The sequence below is a fragment of the Mesocricetus auratus genome, unplaced genomic scaffold, assembly GCF_017639785.1.
Source record: "Mesocricetus auratus isolate SY011 unplaced genomic scaffold, BCM_Maur_2.0 Super-Scaffold_100009, whole genome shotgun sequence".
NCBI classification, from domain to species: domain Eukaryota; kingdom Metazoa; phylum Chordata; class Mammalia; order Rodentia; family Cricetidae; genus Mesocricetus; species Mesocricetus auratus.
The window spans coordinates 54,636,481-54,656,792 of NW_024429193.1; the positions used below are offsets into that span (position 1 = coordinate 54,636,481).

Consider the following 20,312-nt stretch of genomic DNA (forward strand, 5'->3'; position numbering starts at 1 on the left):
AACTGTCATTTTGCTGTTGTTATGAAACTGTAATGCAAACATCTGATATGTGACCCTTGTGAAAGGGCCCTTCAACCCTTGAAGGGTCGGGACTCACAGGTTCAGAATGCCTTGCTTAGTTACTTAGAACAGTAAGCAACTGTTAAAAACAAAACAGGATTAGGAGTAGGGGCATGAGGGGACTAACACCGGTGATCTGTCTCCACACCTCTCCAGTCAAACGCCATTGGCAGACCTTGGCAACCGTTGACCCCCTGCCCTGCCTCTTGTCAGGGGGGCCTTGAGGACACTTCTCTAGTAACCTAAATCAGGTCAACGGAGGAGGGGAACAGATGCCTCCCGGCCAGCCCTCTCCTCCGAAGGTTGTAGAACTCAGAGTGCCCCTGCGTTCCCCTGCTTCGTGCAAAGGGGTGAACCCCGCGGGACGCGGCGTGGAGCTCCCGGCCCCTCCCGTGAATCCCGGTGGCCGCCCGCGCCGCACCCACTTCCTCTTTCCCTTCCGCGCGCCAGCCAACCGCTCGCCCAAAAATTCCTGTCACTTCTAACAGGAAGCTGGGAGGCCGCGCGGGAGCGACCAGCCGCGCATCTCCGTCCGCAGCGCCCCTGGACGCGGTGGGCCGCAGGGTCCCGCCTGGCCCTGGGCCTGGGCCTCAGTTCCGCCCCGCTGGGTCCTCCATCCCGATCGGCCTGGTCCTCAGTCCCCGCCTCGGCCCCGGTCAGCCCGGTCCTCCCTCCCCGCCGGGCCCGGGCCTCGGCCCCCTCCCAGCCGACCGGTCCTCCGGCGCCGTGGCGGCCGGGTCCCCAGCCGTGAGTCCGCCATGGAGGTGGAGGAGGCGTTCCAGGCGGTGGGCGAGATGGGCCTCTACCAGATGTACTTATGCTTCCTGCTGGCCGTGCTGCTGCAGGTGAGTCCCCGGCCCCCCACGGCCCACCGCGCTCTCAGCTCGGGCCCCAGGTTTGGCGTGGAACCGGGCAGCAGGAGGGGTCGGGCGCCGCGCGGTGGCGGGTCAGCCACTGAGCTTTCCCAGGCTGTCACCAGGAGCCTGGCACTGACACTTAAGCGCCAGAGCTAGTTGAGGGATGAAAACCATTACCTGAAAAACAATTGAAAGGGAGTAGGTACTCTAACCCGTGGCTCTGTCACCTTGTAGTCTAAGACAGAGGCGGTGCAGATCCACAAAAGATCGCTTATGGGAGGCCCTCTCTGAGCTCCAGGGGACTTCCTATTAAGGTGGCTTTCCACGCGCGGGATCTGTTTCTCTGTGGTTTAAAGTTCTACTGGGTTATTCAGCACTGAGGCCAGCTTTGGACTGATGGTACAGGGAAAAATAATACCACCTACATTGTGTGGTTCATTGTATAGAATTGTCAGACCCCATTTGCATACCTCAACCTAAAACTCTTGATTCTATGGGGCCCTAGAGGCTCACTCTTGTAATCACAGCACTAAGGAAACTGAGGCAGGAGAGGGCTGCCTCTCCTTTCAAGCATATTCAAGGCCAGACTGAGCTACTTAGTCCCTGGGATGCAGGTCAGTGGTAAAGACCTAATGCGTGCAAGGCTCTGGGTTTGATTCGCTACAGCCAGGGCCGGAAGGTGAAGCTAGCTCCCTGCCCTGGAAGCTTGCATCCCTGGGATGAAGTTGGATGTGATGAGACAGGCTGACAGCTACGCCAGTAGTTAAGGTGTGCTGGTGTTATTCCGAGGGAAGTACTGGCTGGACATGGATATCAACAGAACCGACAAGCTGCTTCAAGTTGCAATGCTGCTGCTGCAGGAAGTAGGGAAGTGATGTAAAAGTTGACTTATCCGATTCTCTTTTCCCATTAAAACTTCAAAAATTCAGTTGATTTCACCACCAGCCAGAAAAGTGGTTCTAGTGATGGACGGATGATATATGGAAAATCTTCTCTTAGCCGAATAAAAATTAGTTAATGCAGAGAACTAGAATTGTAACTGTGATGTCTGATCTTTGTATAATGGTGTCTTTGACTGTCTGTCTAACCAGGAATTCCAAGTATACACTCTGCCTCCCGGCAATCCTTTCCGTTACCTCTCTATTCACTATCCATTTCCTGTGCTAGTATCGTCTTACTTGCTTAGACAGGTGTCCACCAACTTAGAATGAAATTTTCTTGACTGTAGTACTGAAAAGACAGTGCTCTGAGTCAGGACCTGTTAACTTTCCTGTTCTTTTTACTTACCACTGTCAGCTAGAGATCCAACCCCAGAGCCTTGAGCTTTATATACAAGAGCTTTACTGCTGATGTACAGCCCCCAGTACTCCCATACTTTTATTAAGGATCGACCTAGTTCATTGGAGTTTGTTGAGGAAGAGTTCCAAGCCCATGATCTTGATTTCTCACTAACCCTTGATTGGCATCTAGTCAGTATTTGTCAGGTTTTAGAGTGCTATTAGCAGTGAGTGATAGTGTGTCTTGTAGGTGTGGATTGCCTCTATCCCCATGTCCTTTCATCCACTGAGATAACAGCTGGTTCATCTGAAGTTCCTGCTATAAGCAAGTGATGAGGGTCATACCATAAGCACTACTGAAGACCTTACTGTATCATAGTCTAAGCCCAGCCCACAGCAACACAGAGGTTCAGCCATGAGGAGAATCTGTTCATATCTAGATGGGTCAGCCATGAAGAGAACCTATTTGTATTTAGTAATAGCTTTCTAATGGTGATTCCAAAACATAATGGCTTGCTGCCAGGGTTCTCTCTGAGTTGGAGTAAGTTTTATGCTGCTCCCGGGCTTAGAGCTTGATTGAGCCTTGTATTAGTCTGAGTTCTCTAGAGGAACAGAACTTATAGAATGAATATACATACTTATATGTATATACGAATATACATACATACATACATACATACGGCTTACAGGTTGTGGTCCAGCTAGTTCAACAATGGCTGTCTACAAATGTAAGGTCCAAGAATCTAGCAGTTGGTCATCAGAATCTCAAAGAAATAGACTCTAATGCCAGTGAAGGAATGAGTTTACCAGCAAAAGCAAGGGCAAGCAGGCAAAGAGCAAGTGCTTCCTTCTTCCGAGTCCTTTATACAGGCTGCCAACAGGAAGTGTAGCCAAGACTAAAGGTGGATCTTCCCTTTTTACAGTCTGCCAACAGGAGGTGTGGCCAAGACTAAAGGTGCATCCTCCCACCTCAAAAGATCTGGCTTAAAAGAGGCTCTTCTCACTTCAAATGATTTAATTAAGAAGAAATCCCTCATTGGTGTACCCAGCCACTTGGGTTTTAGTTAATTCCAGATGTAGTCAAGTTGACAACCAAGGACAGTCATCACAGGCCTTCTGAGGGTTGTGATGAACTGGGGGCTTGCAGCCTATTGCTTACACCAGTTTAAGTGGGCAATGGCCCTGAGACACACTTGCCTCAGTTACAGTCTCAGGAATGGTTGCCTTGGACTGCCCCCCCCATGTGTGTAACAGAGATAAAGTTGCAAGTCCCTCAGGTGCTTTCCTCCTGGGGAAGCTGTGAAGATACAAGAGGCTCCAGGCAGTAGAAAGGGCTTCTTAGCATCTGGGGTATTTCAGGAAGTGGAATGTGGTTTGGAAAGCATCTAGTCTGATGCTTCCACAGCTTCCAACAACAGCATGCCTGACAAGGCCACCCACAGCTTTTTGACAGTGCCCTGACAGGACAGGTGTCACCTTCCAAGGAAGCACAAAAGAAGTCATTACTAATGTGAAAGCAGATGGTGTGACTAGAGTAGAAAGAACTCTGGCCCTGGCACCCAACCACTGCTGCAAAATGGTCAAGTGAGCTTATACAAGTGACCCTCAGACCTCACCCTGCCTTTGGAGACGGCACGTCATGAAAGTTTGTTTTGCAAATTTAGAGCGGATTTTTCCTAGTCTTTAACATTCAATACTTTATTTGATCAACATAATTATGAGTCCAGCATAGACTGAATGGATTAAAGAAGTATTCCTAGCTCTCCCTATGTATTCCAGTTTGAAGGCTTTCTTTCAGTTGCCCCACACCTAGTACTAATAATTGGCATAGTTCTCATACATGGAGGTTTTTAGAACATTAGATTGTGTCCTACCACAGTTGGAAGATATTTTATGACCAATACGTAATCAAACTGAAAGGCACACAGAGTAGTAATCTTCTCTCTGGCTTCATTGACCAAGCTTAAACAAACCAATTTCTGCATTTTTGAGAATTATGGGCATGCCACAGATAGTATTTGATGATTGGAAGGGAAAAAAGTAAGAAAGGAAAACAAAACAGTTCTTCAGAATGTCTACTAGAGTCACATTTTGGTGTATATCCTACCAGAATTTTAAAGAAAATATGTACATAACCCTTGTTTTGCAGAAATATATATTACCACCAAGTTTTGTCTCTTGGCAATTTTAGCTCCCTTGCTAGTGTTGAGAGGTAACTCCACCATAGAACACACACAGACATTCTTAAAGCCCAACAGAAAGTCTGTAGCCAGTCAGTAGCCATATTGCACAGGGAACTTGCCCAAATCATGAAGCCTCACTGTTTTGTTTTTTGTTTGTTTCTTTGTTTTTGTTTTTCAAGGCAGGGTTTCTCTGTGTAGCTTTGGAGCCTGCCCTGGAGCTAGCTCTTGTAGACAAGGCTGGTCTCTAACTCACAGAGATCCGCCTGCATCGGCTTCCCAAGTGCTGGGATCAAAGGTGTGCGCCACCACCTCCCAGCGAAGCCTCACTGTTTTTTGTCTTTTATGCACAAACATCAATCCTAGTTGATATATTTTGGTTACCAAGAACAGTTAGCAAGAAGTCAAACTACAGAAGCCAGAAAGCAAGGTTAGTATATTTAGGGAATTTACTGGATCCTGAAACTATGGAGTAGGTCTTTGATGGATTTGGTCTTTGTTCCTATTTTGGCGGTTGTTGTGGCTTATGTGCTGGGTGCTAAGATCAGACTAGTGCTTTCAACATGGCATTTATTGTGCTAAGGTTGGGGACCTGTTACAATGGTCACAAATCAACAGCTTCATATTTTATTTTTAACAACTGCAACATAAGTTGTCAGTTTCTCATTTTCAGTTCAGAAAATGTCAGTCCTGTGTGCTGGACCCTTCTTTGTTCTGGACTTCACCTCTTGCCTGTTGATTGACATTCCTCTTTGCAAACAGGGAGAAAACATTATCTAATAACACTCTTTTCTTTCACTGTATTCGTTATGCATTCTATTTTAAAATTTTAAGTTTAAAGCACTTCAAATAATGTAGAGAATAATTCATAAACATGCATGTACTTACTTTCAGGTTGAATAGTACTAATATTTTTCCATATTTGTTTAAGATTGTGTTATAGTTTCTCTTGTAAGGCAGGTCAAATAACACCTAGGATGTGAGATTATATATATAAATAATGAAAAACTTCACTGTTGAGATGTGACCTTGCATTGTTACATTAACTGGTATGTGTGATATTGGGGCTTAGACTTGGCAGGGCAAGCTGTTGGGAATGGAGGATGTGGTTAGAAGCCTATCAGAACTGACTGGAGTCTATGCCATTCTCACTGCCTGCACCTCAGTGCATAAGGTGCCTCTGATCATAGACTTAAACATTTGCCTGGAAAGAAATCAGAGCAGGTACAGGCAGATCCAGATGAAAGATTGTTTGCAGGCCGAGATGCTGTACTGATGATTTGAACTAGCAAATACATGGCAATCAATGTGGAGCACAAAAGCACCCACCCCAACAGTTTTTAGCACAAAACCAAAAATATCTGCCCTTCCCATTCATACCTCCTCCCTAGGTCTTGCCTGTAACCTCTTTCTATGGTATCTTAGACAAGAACATCCTAGACAACAACTTGACTTTGTAATATTGTATGTATCTTTGCTAGTTCCATCTGTCAAATGGTAGCTGTATTGATAACAAATTGTACTTTTCTGTTGATTGCTTGCAAAATAAATTTTTTAAAAATAATTTATTTGTTTTTATTTTATGTGCATTGATGTTTTGCCTGTGTATATGTCTGTGTGAGGATGCCAGATCTGCTGGAACTGGAGTTACAGACAGCTGTGAGCTGCCATGTGGGTGCTGGGAATTGAATTCAGGTCATCTGGAAGAGCAGCCAGTGCTCTTAACCACTGAGCCATCTCTCCAGCCCGCAAAATAAATTTTAACCAAGGGCTGGTAAGCTAGATCAGCCAGGTTAGGTGGCTGGTGCCAAGCCTGAAGACCTGAGTTCAATTCCCTGAACCCACATGGTAGAAGGAAGTAACTACATTGTCCCACAACTTGCCCTCAGATCCCTACAATCACACCTCCCCTCTATAATAAATATAAATATAATAAAATTTTAGGAATTGAATTGATTTAGAAGAAACTCACCAATAAAGCACATAGAAAACATACCTAGGGCACTTGCAGGGTTATCACATGACCTCCTCTGACTGCCTAAGCTTTAACTCACCCTGCAGCACTTACACAGTATGGCATATACTTTGCCCTGAATACCCTCTCTGTGCTCTTATGAACTTCATTTGACTTGAAAAAGAGAAACAGGTAACTATATAAGGATTTCCCCCAGAATCTTAGTACGTAGTAGGATTAAAAACAAACAAACAAACAAAAAAACAGATGCCAGAACATTTTTATTGGCTTGTTTTTGTTGTGTTAACCTATTTGTTTATTTGTATACTTATTTTTGAGACAAGGTCTCACTATGTAGCCCTGACCGACCTCAAACTCACAGAAATCCTCCTGCCTCTGCCCTCAAGTGTTGTGATTAAAGGCATGCACTACCACGTCTGACTCAGAATCACTGAGTTTGATTAACTTTCTGCCATACCATTCAGTAAAGAATTAGTCTGAACATACATATGATATGCTATTGTAACAGTGGTACTCAGAGGGTTTAGAGGGATACAGATGTTCATGAATGTTACTTTCTTTATAGTTCTTTAAAATGTTAGAGTTAACTCTATCTATACACATAGTCATGCAAAACACCATTTCCTCAGTAAGTAATGCATACAGTCATTAAGCAGTAAGGGAGGAGACTGGGGTTTACTACAGCCTTCTGAAGGAGGAAGCTTAGGTTTAGAGAGAAACTTGAAGGTCATTTTAGAAGGAAAAACGCCATTGTGGAAGTGGAGAGTACCTCATACCTACGCTGCAATGCATACAGCATGGGGCTGGAGAGGTGACTTAGAAGTTAAGAATCCTTGCTTTGCTATTCTTCCAGAAAAAAGTTGTGTATGTCACACTGGAATAGGTAGGTACAGGGGGGGCTGCTGGGGAGTTTGTTAAAGCCTAGGGGAAGGGATTCTTGGCAAAGACAATAGCCCAGTCAGAGGAGGGAGAGCAGATAGCACACTTCTTAGGGTTCTATGAAAATATCCTAGAGCTAACTCAGTTTCTTCCAAACTCTGTCATGTGATGTCCCTGCAAGTGCTGGATCTGAGTTCAATTATCAGGCAGCTTACAACTACCTGTAACCAGCTTCAGGGGATCCCACACCCTCTTCTCGTCTCCACCTAAACAAGCACAGGCATACATGTGCGCGCGCGCGCCCACGCGCACACACACACATGCATGACACACACACGCACTCATGCACTCATCGTGTGGCATACATTAACAGACAAATGAATACATACAGTCCATGAAAACAAATAAACAAGTGGCACAGAATCTGTTTTGGAGCTGATAAGAAACAGTCTCCTCATACTGATCCAGGAAGCCTCTGTGGATTAAAGTTTGGGAAGTCCTGGAGCTCAATGCTTGCGTAGTGCAGTACAACTTTGCTGTTCAGTAGAGAGGTATCCCATTGGACCCTCCAGGGACGCTAGTTAGATAGGAGTGCATAAGTCAAGACATGCCATTAAGATACAGTGGTACTGCAAGAAAGCAGGAGGTTTAGAGAGTGTGACTGTAGCTGAGCCTCAGCCTCAGGTTAAGACCTATGTGCTCTCACAGCACATGGCAAGTCACACCTGGAAGAGAGTAGGCCAGTGCAGACAGCTTGTGTGGACTAGTTAGCAACTGGGCTATAGGAACACAATCCTGCACCCATTAACATGATTTGACCAGAAGAGTTTGCTGAGGAGTTTCGGAAAACTGAGCAGATGATCCAGTGTAGATGGATTAGGGAGGCGAGGAGAGGCACCAGTGATTTAGAATGTGTGAATTCCCTCACTTTAAACCTTCAAATATATCCTCCTAAGCAAGGAGCATCTAATAATGGTCTCTGCTCCAGACACTGGGGCATGTGGTCTTGCTTTCTTGATTAGTGGTTTATTCACACAGTGTTTCTGGTTGACCAGTTAAACAACTGAGTCCTAAGTACATAAAAAGCTAGTAGTAGTGATGGCAATGAAATCAACTTTGATTTTTGTCATTTATGTTCCCCTAGAAAAGATCTGTCCCTAAAACCGAGATGAACCCACTGTCATCTCAGTTTTGTGGTTAGTGGAAACCTTGAATGGTTTTTAATTGCCCTGTGTCTTGTTCTGACTCACAAAGGAGACATCAGGCATAACCATGACTTCATAGTGCAGGGTTGTGATGGTTTCCTGAGAAGTATTATGAAAGCCCATAATGGTGTTGCTATTGCATCACTTTAGAAACCTTCATTTTCAGAAACTTAAAATTTTAATACCCTTGAGTCATTTTTGTAATTGTAATTACATTGGTGTGAGGGGTAGTCTGGGGGAATCTAGTCATCTGTGGCAGTTGTTATTCCGTGGAGTTGGAGCCAGAGGAGATAATGAATTATCTGAGATGTGGTCAGTCCCACACAGAAGGAGAATAGATGGTGGTTTCTTACTGTGGTTCTAAAGCACATCCGCTGATAGGTGTGATTTCATTAGACAAAGCTGTGGCTGAGTGTGCACATGGTAGTGGCTGAGTGATGCTAGAGAATGAGAGACTGCTTTTGTTCTCTGGGGGGCAGAATAGGATGTGTGAACTGTGTGAAAGTGTCACAGTCAAAACTGACAAGCCAAGGGAAAGCATCCCCATGTTCTGTGTGGTGGTACATCTCAGGGCTGGTTATGTCATCTTTGACTTCCTAGGATCATGTAACCCCAGGATGTACCTCAGTTTGGAAGACTGACATTAATGTAACTATGGGTTTTGAGCCTCATCTCTCTGACCTGATCTTATGATGCCCTTGTGTAATGTTTATCACATAGCATGGATGCTACCTGTCTGCTGTGTCTCCCTGGTGAGTAACTAAACCAAGCATGGCCATGGCTGGCACTGCATAGAAGAGTTGCATATTTTTAGCCTCTCTGTTAACATAAAACGATGCACCCATATGTTAAGGACCTTGAATGTGTGTGTGTGTGTGTGTGTGTGTGTGTGTGTGTGTGTGTGTGTGTGTGTGTGCGCGCGCGCGCACTCAGGCTTGTTCATAAAGGGGGCCAAGAAGACTTTGTGAGAGGTGGGAGGAGAGCAGAGAGGATGAGGATAGACGATGCTTATTCTGCTTCCAGATAGCTAGGAAATGAAGTGGGCTCTCACTGCTTAAGACATACAAGGCTGATGAACTGCTTTCCATTGTTCCCCACAAAGAAAGCCGTATAATAGCACCCCTTCATTTTGAACTGTTTTCCCCAAATTATAGTATATATCTAGACCAGTGGCCTTCATAATGAGGCACACCTCAGATGAGAGGAGCCTCTAGAACATGTCTTCTTTTATCTAGAATATTGCTTATTTTAGAACAATCTATATAAAAATATTATGTGCTAATATAAATTCAGCAGAAACCTAGACTAGGAATGGCATATGGCTAGCATTATAGAAGCATGTTCTAGTATCCTTCCTGGTCTTTTATTCATCCTCCTATTGAGTGTGGCGACCCTGGGTTATTGACTTTGGAAGCTAAAATATGAAAGACATAGCACATATGCATGAGCATAACTTCTGGGCCATTGAAGAGGAAGCTGTGTTGGCGAGGAAAGGTGAGGCTGGCTTTCAGAGAATGAGAAGCATACTAGCATTGCTGACAGGAGATGGTCCTCCAGGGAGAGAAGTGGAGTGCACAGAAGTAGAAGGGGCACAGTCAGAGAGAGGGCGTGGCTAGTTTGTTTTGCCTGATGAAAGGCTGTGCTGTGAGTCATCCCCTGCATTCCCTTGGCCCATGTTTTCCATTTCTTTATACCCATCAATTAAATTTCAGCAGATTGTAATCAGAGGGGCAGTTACTAAATGGATGAAAGTGGCTTTGTAATTATAGCTACTGCTAGATATGTAATCTATTTGTTCTTGTGATTATTAAGGGTTTTATTTTTATAAGATGATTGCCTCCTCTTCTAAATGTCCTTAATAGTATTCAAATAAGGCCCAGGACGCATGGAAGCCCAGGACCATATCTTCCTTTGCACCTTATAATAATCTCACAGCATACAGACCCATGGTAGCTTTGCTCTTCTCCCAAAAGGTCCACAGTCCATCCACTCAAAATAGTTTGGGACTGCTTTGTGTCCCCTCAGCCTTACCAAGAGGGGAGAAGTCAGGTAATGCAAAACAACCCAGGTTTTGCATTAGCGTCTGATAAATGCCCTCTTTTCTTTCCTTGACCAATTCCATTGTCTACCACTGATAAATGACTCCATGGTTGCCTCTTGTTCTGTTTATCTACTGGGCCGAACATGCCCCTGCAGAATGGTATGGAAAGAGCCCCCAGCTAGAGTTCTTGGTGAACTGAACAGGAATCCTCTGACAGACTGCCTGTCTTTATGTGCCTGGGTCAGCTCTTAGAGCAAGTAGGCTCACAGTCATATACTTATACATATAGGAATCACATGATTTGTATTTTTCAGACACTCTCTGTTTAGTTGTACTTTAAGACCAAATTCAAAGTTAACAGGGATTGTAATTTCTTAAAATAAGATTGTCTTAACCTGCAGACTAATTATGTATTTTCTTAGTGAATTTCAAATCTGAAATAATCATTCAGTAGTGACAGTTAACATAAACAGATATCCATATCAGTAAAGCCTGAGAAGGCTCAACACCTCACAAACCCAACTGCGAGAAGTTACCGGAACTATAGCAATAGGCAAATGGCATATGCTTCAATAAATATTTCTTGAATGAATTATTAGTGTATTTTTTTTTGCTAGTGGACAGTTATAGTTAGATTAAACCAAGATTAAATAAAGCTACATGTTGTAGTCTGAATATGCCTGCAAGTCTGAATCTTTTGAAGTTTTACGAGTTGCATGCCACATTTTAGAACAATGTCCTGTTTAGATTATGTGTCCAAACCCAAGAGCCTCTTGATTCCTTGTAACTGATTATTTGAGCTGAAAACACTGTGCTGAGAAGGAAATACCTGGAGTATCAGCCTTTTAAACAAGAGCCAGTGACTTGGGCTTTGTTGCCATTGTAGTACGATATCACACAGCATCAGACATGTCCCAGGTATGGGGGAACTGTCTAAGAAGCCCAAAGTGCTCCACAAGGGACTGCTGATGGCCCCGTCACAGCATGGGACGCTGCTTCTTCCCGTTTTTCTTCCTGGCTACACAAAACGAAACACAGAAGCAAGACCCCCCTTCCTCCTCGTCTCCCTCTTCCTCCTCATCTTTTTCAGTGATTTATTTTTACGTTATGTTTGTGCATGTTTTGCCTGCATTTATGTATGTGTACCACATGCATGCCCGGGGTCTGTGGAAGTCAGGAAAGGGCATAGGGTTCCCTGGATCTGGGGTGTAGATGGTTCTCAGCCACCACGTGGGTGCTGGGAATGAAATCTGGGTCCTCAGGAAGAGGAACCAGGGCTCTTAACGGCTGAGCCATCTCTCGAGCCCTTCCCCCTCTTCCTCCGTCTTCTTCCTTTACTTTACCTGAGTTAGGGTATCATGTATTTCAGGCTTTCTTGACCTCACTGTGTAACTGAGGATGAATTTGGACTTAGGGTCCTTCTGCCTCCACCTCCTAAGTACTGGAATTACAGAAGTGCCAGCGGTTTATGCAGTGGTAGGCAAGCACTCAACCAACTGAGCTACCCCTGTATAGCCTAATCACTATATCTTTCAAAGTTTGCAGGCTTCCAAAGTTTTCTACATACACACTCATGTCTGCAGCATTTGATTCTGTGTGTTTCCTTTCAGCTTTATGTGGCCACAGAAGCCATCCTCATTGCTCTAATTGGAGCTACACCGTCGTATCACTGGGATATGGCCGAGCTCCTGCCCAACCAGAGCCACAGCAATCAGTCAGAGGGCAAAGACCAGGCCTTTGGGGCCTGGCTTCTGACGGCCAATGGCAGCGAGATCCATAAGCACGTGCATTTCAGCAGCAGCTTCACCTCTATTGCCTCTGAGGTAAGCAGACCACCAACCTAGCCAGGTGGCATTGGTGTACATTCCAAAGGAGCCTGTTTTGACTGTGGAGCCCTTTTAAAGGTGAATTAAAACCTGCATCTCTTACTACAAAGGTTAGCAGAGTAAAGCAAGAGGACTGCCAGTAGCCTGGCTGCACTTCTCAGAGCGCCTGTTTCAGTCACGTGCTGTATGCAGACACAGGACATCGTGGTGCATAGAATAACACACATGATGTCCCGAGTATATGCAGGAAACACTGCTAGAGGGGCCCATGCTCACCAAGAGACTGGTGCAGCAGAGCCAGGCAGAGATGAAGCAGCCGAGAACAGTTTGCCGAGGGTGGCATTAACAAGTCATATTTTGATTGTCTTTGTGTCTCCATGGCCCAGAGGCAACAGTGATAACTGCCCCACCACTAGCCTCTTAAAAGGACAAGTAGCATCATTGATTGTTCACTATAGACCAGGCACTGTGACTTTTTGTGGGTTTGTCTTATTTACTCAGAGTAATTTTATGGTGTAGGCTGTTTTCTCCATTTGGCAGATGTAGAAACCAAGACTGAGGTCAAGCCTGACTCACAAGGACAGTGCTGGTATTTGATTGTAGATTTGTCTTAACTCAGAAGCCTGTACTCTTCATTCTGTTTCCAAGAAGGGCATACAGTCTGCATCCAGACTGGGGTGTACATCTCTTAGGTTCTTTTTGACTGGCAACAGTAGCCAAATATTTTTGTACTTACTTGTGAATAATTTTAGACTGACAGCTGAGAATGTAGTGCAGTAGCAATATGCTTGCCTATCCATATCTGAAGCCCTGGGTTCTATTCTTAGAACTCTTCTTGTGGAGATTCAGGAAGACATAACAGGCCTCTTCTGTCTTACATTTTCAACATGGCATCGTTTATTTTTCTCCAAGTCTTATTCTATTGGAAGGGTCAAGCACTGTGTCTGCCCGATGTATGCTGTCTCTTCATCCAGAGTGTATGAGCCACATGTGAGTTCTCAGGCTACTCCTGCCCAGCACCTTAGAGGTCTGTTGGGGTTGTTTGAAGTGGTTGGGATAGGTGACTTCCAGCCTCTCTGTCCCCCAAATCATCATTCATCTGAGAACTAGTGACAGGGCAGATTAATAGCTGGTGAGCAAGGATGGGAGCATGGCTGGGAGCACAGGCTGATGGTGTGCACTCACAGGGCTATGCACCAACTTGGGTTTGTCTTCATTGCAGTTAAATGCAGCTCCAAGTTGACCCCCACTCCACTTCTTAGAACTGATTCCATATCAGTTCCCCCTTCCGTTTTCAAAGTCTTCATGTTGACAGTATTGAAACGGTCTGTGGTATATGCATAGTTCAAGACATGGCTCTTGTTGAAATTGTTTGTTCTAAAAAATTAAAGTTTAAAAGCAAGTTCTTTGGCCAGTATAATAATGACTCAGAGGGTAAAGGTACTTGTTGCTAAGCCTGATGACCTGAGTTTGATACCTGAACACACATGGTAGAATGAGAAAACCAAGTCCTGCAAATTGTTGCCTGACTTAGACAAATGTGCTATGATGGCATTCATGTCCCCCACCCCACTAAATAAATGCAAATAAAATAAAATAAGAACTTCCATTTGCCTGTGTAGAGATATACCAAAATAGTGTTTACAGAACTCTACAGTCTAGGATATTGTGTTAAAACCCACAGTTTATTGCTTCTAAAAACATCTTATTGTACTTAATCTTGAAGAACTATTTTATGAAGGATTTGGGAAGGGTGAATAAAGGGTTATGTGGTTAACATGGTATTTAATTTTTAAAAAATCCTCTAATCTAGGAGTCTTGACTATTCTCAAATGAGCTAATAGCCATTGGGGTGGATTTATGTAGCAAATTGCTATCTGCTGTATTCAAATTATTCCCTGAGCTCTGACTCCTACAGAAAACACCAAATATCATGGAGACACACAATTATCATGCTTAATTAATGTTTGCAACCAAAAAGCGCAAGGTTGGAATCTTTAATATCATTGTGGATATTGAAGAGCTGAAGTTGACTGACTATTATCTTGAGATTAATCTATTTTTCCTCAAGCCAGACCCTGGGGTCAAAAGACAGAGTATTAAAACTATTTGAAAAATTCACTGCAATTAATTGCTGCAGAGGCTAATTTTTTTTAATGTCTTGCTTCCTTACGCCCGTGCTAGTGATTGTTATCGCCTGCACACTTCACCCATTAAGTGGTAATTCAGAGTGACAACTACATGGAAATGAAGCAAGTTAGTTAATCACCATGAAACTGCTCTGGAAATGCCCTGTCCAAGTACTCTCCACTCACGGGAGCTCTCATTACCTGATTTGCTCCCGGAGTGAGGTTGCCTGCACAAAGCATTTATAATTTTTATGGAGAAGACAAGGGCAAAAGGGTTGGTGATGACGTTTGTGTGGAGTTGTTATCAGCAACCACTCAAAGTCCTGTAGAGCCCTCAGGTCATTCTTTGGGATACTGGAAGGCTGCTGTTTGTTCCTGCACTGCAGTCTTGAAATACCCACAAGCCAGGAGTGTGGGCTACAGAAGTGGTTGTTGGAACTTGATTTTCCCAAAGTGTGACTTCAAGTCGCAGGGAGCTGGACCAGTGGGCAGAGGCCAGTCTTGTTTGCCCATGTTTAGGTGGCCTGCCATAGCAACCAGGGAGCTACCTCTGTCTTCCTTTGCATTTTGACCTGGTGGACTGAACAGCCATGGTTCTACCCCCAATTCTTGGAATGCTGAAGTGGTACTTGTGAAATACACTGGGCCCCCAGTATGTCCACCTCTTCGGTGAGGGGTGACGTGGCTCTCTGGCCTGCTGGAGTCACTGCCTGTCTCACAGAGTCACTGATTCACTGTGTACCACTTGTAGCATCTCTTGTTGCATGGTCATGGGCATTGTTCTTAGTAGAAATACTTGTGCACTAATGAACATGCTTTTCTGAGTTACACTTAAAGTATTCTAGATGTCAAGTTGACTGCCAAAAGGATAGCCTCACGAATTCCAAATGTCCCCCTTACTTCGTTTGAGAGAATGCCACTCAATGGCTCTGAAGTAGAGATGGTCAGTTATGTAGTCTCTGGCTACTCCAAACTCTAGGGTAAGACTTGAAGTAATGGCACCATGATGTTGTTGGTGTTAAGCAGGGTAGCACATGTTAGAATCCCAGCAGCCAGAGGACAGAGGCAGGAGGAGTACTGTGGGTTCAAGGTCAGCCAGAAAGAAACAAGAATCTACTGTTTGTGAAGATGCCTGTAAGACTATAAGCATTCACTCATTACATACATCATTCAGTGAGTGTTTAATTAGTGTTGGCAGCCACTGTAAGATTAGCACGTGGGTTACAAATGTGCCCTTAGGAAGCTCAGGACATCATTTGGGGGAGACAAGGAAACACATGGCTCACTATGCATCATGCAGAAGAAAATGTGGGATGATATGGCAGGGAGAAGAGAGGGTCAACTCCACTGAGGAGTGTCAGATCAAGCTGAGGTGTGGGCATGTGTTACAGACAATGAACACAAGTTCAGCAGGAGGGGGCTGGCTGGGGAGAGGGAGGCAGGGGCCTATCCACATACAAAGAAAGGTCAGTCTCCAAGAGGAGTCAGGCTTCCTGGCAAAAATAGAAATGTTTGCTTCCCTGTGGATGGCCATGCCTTCTCCTGGGCTCCTGCAAGGTACACCATGCATCACTCATGTGTGGGTGATAGAGTCATCACCTGCCCTGGGCCAAAACAAGGACAGCAAGTGAGAGCCGGACCTCTCTGGAGGAGGGAAATGACCCAATGCTTGTAAAAGCCCACTGTGCATGGCTTTTACTTACTGTTTACAGCTGCTTTTGAAAAGAGGGGTCTGTGTTGAGATCACATTTCTCAACTACTGGTCCATGAAATGGCACCATAAACTAGGAGGAGAAGCATAAGTAGAAGAGAGTAGGCCATTTAGACCACAAGGGAACCAGCTGGCAGATCTGTGGCATTCCTGAGTGGCTGAGAGTTAGGCTGCACACACTGCAGTTCTCCAAGCCAGCAGAGAGGTCCTGGGGCTCCCCCAGATCGCTAGTCATTATGCTCATCTGAGGAGTGTGTGCTGCAGTGTCCATGCTCTGGGGCAGGCAGGGAGGATGAGGCAGCCCAGCAATATGCAGTGTGGAAGGAAAAGAATGACTTCTGGGGCTGGTGTCATGTGGGAACCTGAGTATGGTACACAGACTGCAAATCAGTGATACAAACCCAGTTTAAAACCAGAAACTTTGTTGGGCGTTTGTATTTAAGATACATACGGCATGGAATGAGGCACACCTGGGGCATGATACTAGCCAAATATGAACAATTACAATAAAAACACTGTGGAAGGTGACTTTAAAACATTGTCATCTTTTCCCTCCCATCAGCCTCTATTTTCTAAGCACAGAAGTCACAGAGCATCACTTCCATCTCTCTGTCTTCCTTTCCTATAATACCTCATTCTGTCCCTCTAAGTCAGTGGTTCTCAACTTGCAGGTCGTGGCCCTTTGAAGTTGACTGACCCTTTCCCAGGGGTTGCCTAAGACCATCAGAAAACACAGATATTTGTATTACAATTGGTAACAGTAGCAAAATTATACTTACAAAGTAGCAACCAAATAATTTTGTGGTTGGGGTCACCACAACAGGAGGAACTGTATTAAAGGGTTACAGCGTTAGGAAGTTTGAGAGCTACCGCTCTAAGTTACAAGATCTACTTATCCCTACTTTCCTTCCTTCTGATAGCTGGTTTTTCCTGCATGTTTCCTGAATGGAACAAATGCAGAGGGCTAAAAATAGAAAGTCTTTTCCCAGTATATTGTCATTTCTGTATGAAGGGTGGCTGTGGGGACAGGAGGAGAATAATGTGTAAAAGTCGGTTGGTTAATTATCTAGCTGTAAAGTGTGCTGCCTGCCTGTTTGACAGCTCTTTGATGTCTGTATTTTTCATTACTTGGCTGCTAACTTTGCTTTTGAATTGTGCCTTAGCATGGAGTCCATTTTAGGGAAGCACATTTTTTTCAGATGATCATATTTCTGCCTTGTCAGAGAAATCATTGATTCAACTTGACATCTCCATAAAGCTGAAGGTTTGATGAATTCAAGACATGTTGAAGATACATCTTATGAGTTCCTTTAAAACTCATCTCCAAGCTTTTCTCTGTGTTTGGTTGGTGTAATCCATTCCAGTAGGCATCAGTCATTCCCGTTCTGAGATGACTCGGCCTCTCTGAGCACCAGGTCTCCATGCCTAACTTGAGTCTCCGCTCTTCTGCAAGCTCCCATTCTGCCCAGGCCAGCCTGGCTCACTAGTAGCCTTTGATTAGCCTTCCCACTGTCAGCTTGCCATCTCCATCCCACAGTTTGTATTGCAGCCAGGGAAGGTTTGCCTCCATGTGCCCATACTTCAGTCCCTTCTTGGGACATCCCACTTATCCTCAGTCTTTTAATAAGTAAGACTGAAGTCTGCACAAAACCCTCACCCAAACATGTCACCGCTACCCAGCCAAGAGTCAGTCTGTCTTCATTCTCCTCGCCTCCACTCCGCCTTCCATCCTCTTTAAGAGAGAGCTGGAAGGCTCTGCTGAGCACCTGCGCTGGGCTTGCACCTGTGCCGGCCTTATTTATATTCCTTTCATCTTTTATGGTAGAAGCACCTGCTCGTGGTTCTGCCCTGCACTGGGCCTGATTTCCTCTCAGGCCCATTTTGTATGGAGGAGTAAACGATGATACCTGTTTTTAACCGCTAGACCCTGCCAGTCCATTTTGGAATAGAATACAGAAAATGCTCATAGATTCTATTTAGTGATTAAAGAGAACATATGTATAAACATAGTTAGTCAGATCAACATGAGAGGCTAAAAATATTTGTCTTTATAGTCTTCCTTTCCTATTAATATATGAAGAGAGGAAGAGAGATTTTGCATTTTGGATTTGCAAGTGATTTTTCAATTTGAAATGAATTAGTATAAAAAGAACATTCATTATAATTGCTTTAGAATTTGGTCTGCAATGAACAAAAAATAGAGTCACTACTTTAGTCATCGCTAGCCAATTAAGGACTTGAATGACTCCCACAGTTTGAGTTTTAAAATCTAAAGATTCATGAAAATGTTTCTTGAGACTTTTAGAGTGATCATTATATTGTGATTTGTTATAGTTTAATTTTTTTCTTTTTCTTTTCCTTTTTTTTTGGTTTTTTTGAGACAGGGTTTCTCTGTATTGTTTTGGAGGCTATCCTGGAACTAGCTCTGTAGACCAGGCTGGTCTCGAACTCACAGAGATCCACCTGCTTCTGCCTCCCAAGTGCTGGGATTAAAGGCGTGCACCACCAACGCCCGGCTATAGTTTAATTTCTTATGTCCTGCCAATTTCCTGGTTTGGATTTTACCTGGGCACTAAATAATAACCACAGGGTAAGAAAATGAGCTAGCTACTGATCTAGTCTTCCAAGCCACTCTACACATTTGTTTTAAAGATATAAGAATCTGTATTTAGATACAGGGATCATGTCTTACTAATTTTTAGTTGAGTTTGAACCAAGTAAAACCCTCTTGATCACATGGTAGCTAAGTAATAAGAGTTTAAATGATGCTTTAGAGGAGTTTAAAAACAAAAACATGTAAAGGAGAGTCAGGATAGGGTTGTGGAAATCTTTCTGTCAGCTGACTTTGATAAATACTTGTCACCCATGCCTCAGCGCTCTCAATTCATGGAGCCCTGCTGAAGGAGAGACCCCAGATTCTAGATAGCTGTTCTCTAATTAGCTTTTCAAAAATCTGCTTTTCAAATTTCTATCTGTTCTTGAATACATTCCAGGAGAAATGGGGGTGCATTAGCCTAACCAACATTGACTTGAAGAAAAATTAGTAGAAATTACTTTGACACTTGGAACTGGCAGTCTGAGAATCAGGATTTGGAATTTGCTGTTTAACCATCCCTTGGGTCATTTCTTCCTAAAATCATTGTCCAAATTGACAGCTATTCAGTTGCTGAGGGATGGCACTGTAGCCTTTTTTAGTGGATATGAGAAATTTGGTAAATATAGTCAACAGACTAGTCATTTCCTCCTGACCCAGCTCACTGTCCACCTGAGCATCTTGACCATGTAAACAGACTGGAATTCCTAAAGCACAGAGAAATATGGCTAAAGTTGCAAGCCAGCCTTTAAGAGCATGTAAACATGAGCACTAAAAACATGATGAATATAACAAGTGTTTGAATTAAGACATTAATTGTAGTTAAGAACAATTCCATTTGGTCCTGTTTCGTCTATCACAGGAGCAGGACTGTCCCTGTGATGGATACTGAGCTGGCTCCTCTAGGACAACATGGCGCCTGACATCTCATTTTTCCATTTCAGAGTGTGTCACCATAGTCATTCCTCCTGAGTTGAACATTATTCTACAGGACTACCAGTGTATCCAAAACGAATTAGCTTTTCACAAAACAGAATTTTTTTCAAATGCCAGAGGTCTCTTCATCTGTCTTGTATGAAATTCTAACACATATTATAACCCTGTCTGTCATGATCTGACTTGTCAAGACCTTCATCAATCTAGGCTTATAGGAGATACAGAGCAAGGAGAGAGATTAGATGTGTTTCTGGGGCCCTAGTGAGTTATAGCATGGGGAAATGGTAACACCAAAAAACAAAGACAGGAAACCCAGAAAAGAGCCACTTTGAGAGTTCTCAGAGAGAAGGGCTCTTGGGTGGCTCTGCAAGGGGGCCAGGAGGAGGAAAGACATATCTTTGTGTCCTCTGAGGATGTACCTCTGTGACATGCTTTACTGCTCTTCACTGATAGCCATAGGAATTCAGAAGATGATGCTTAGCAGAATGAGATTGCCTTCTGTTTGCGTTCATAATTGTCCTGAAGGAGACCATAGCTAGGAAGTTTTTGTCATGCTAACTATGCATGGCACAAAGGTTAACATCTTGGTGTTAAGTGTATAATTCTGGGGAATTACTATGTTTATATTCTGCAACCATCACCA

The 20,312-nt window shown here is 44.0% G+C and overlaps 1 protein-coding gene across 3 annotated transcripts in view; it reads left to right on the forward strand.

Moving 5' to 3' along the window:
- The first annotated feature begins 425 nt into the window (after positions 1–425).
- Positions 426–20,312, forward strand: part of Slc22a15 (solute carrier family 22 member 15) — a 55,205-nt gene continuing 35,318 nt past the window's right edge. Inside the window, exons 1-2 of one of the 3 annotated variants that reach the window (XR_001196857.3) lie at positions 426–905; positions 12,085–12,297. Coding sequence is in view for 2 of the 3 variants with exons in the window: in XM_040752143.1 (XP_040608077.1) it covers positions 819–905; positions 12,085–12,297 (300 nt within the window). In the remaining variant the exon portion in view is untranslated. The remainder of the gene's footprint in view (positions 906–12,084; positions 12,298–20,312) is intronic. The other 2 variants (XM_040752143.1, XM_005076524.4) reach the window with 2 other exon arrangements.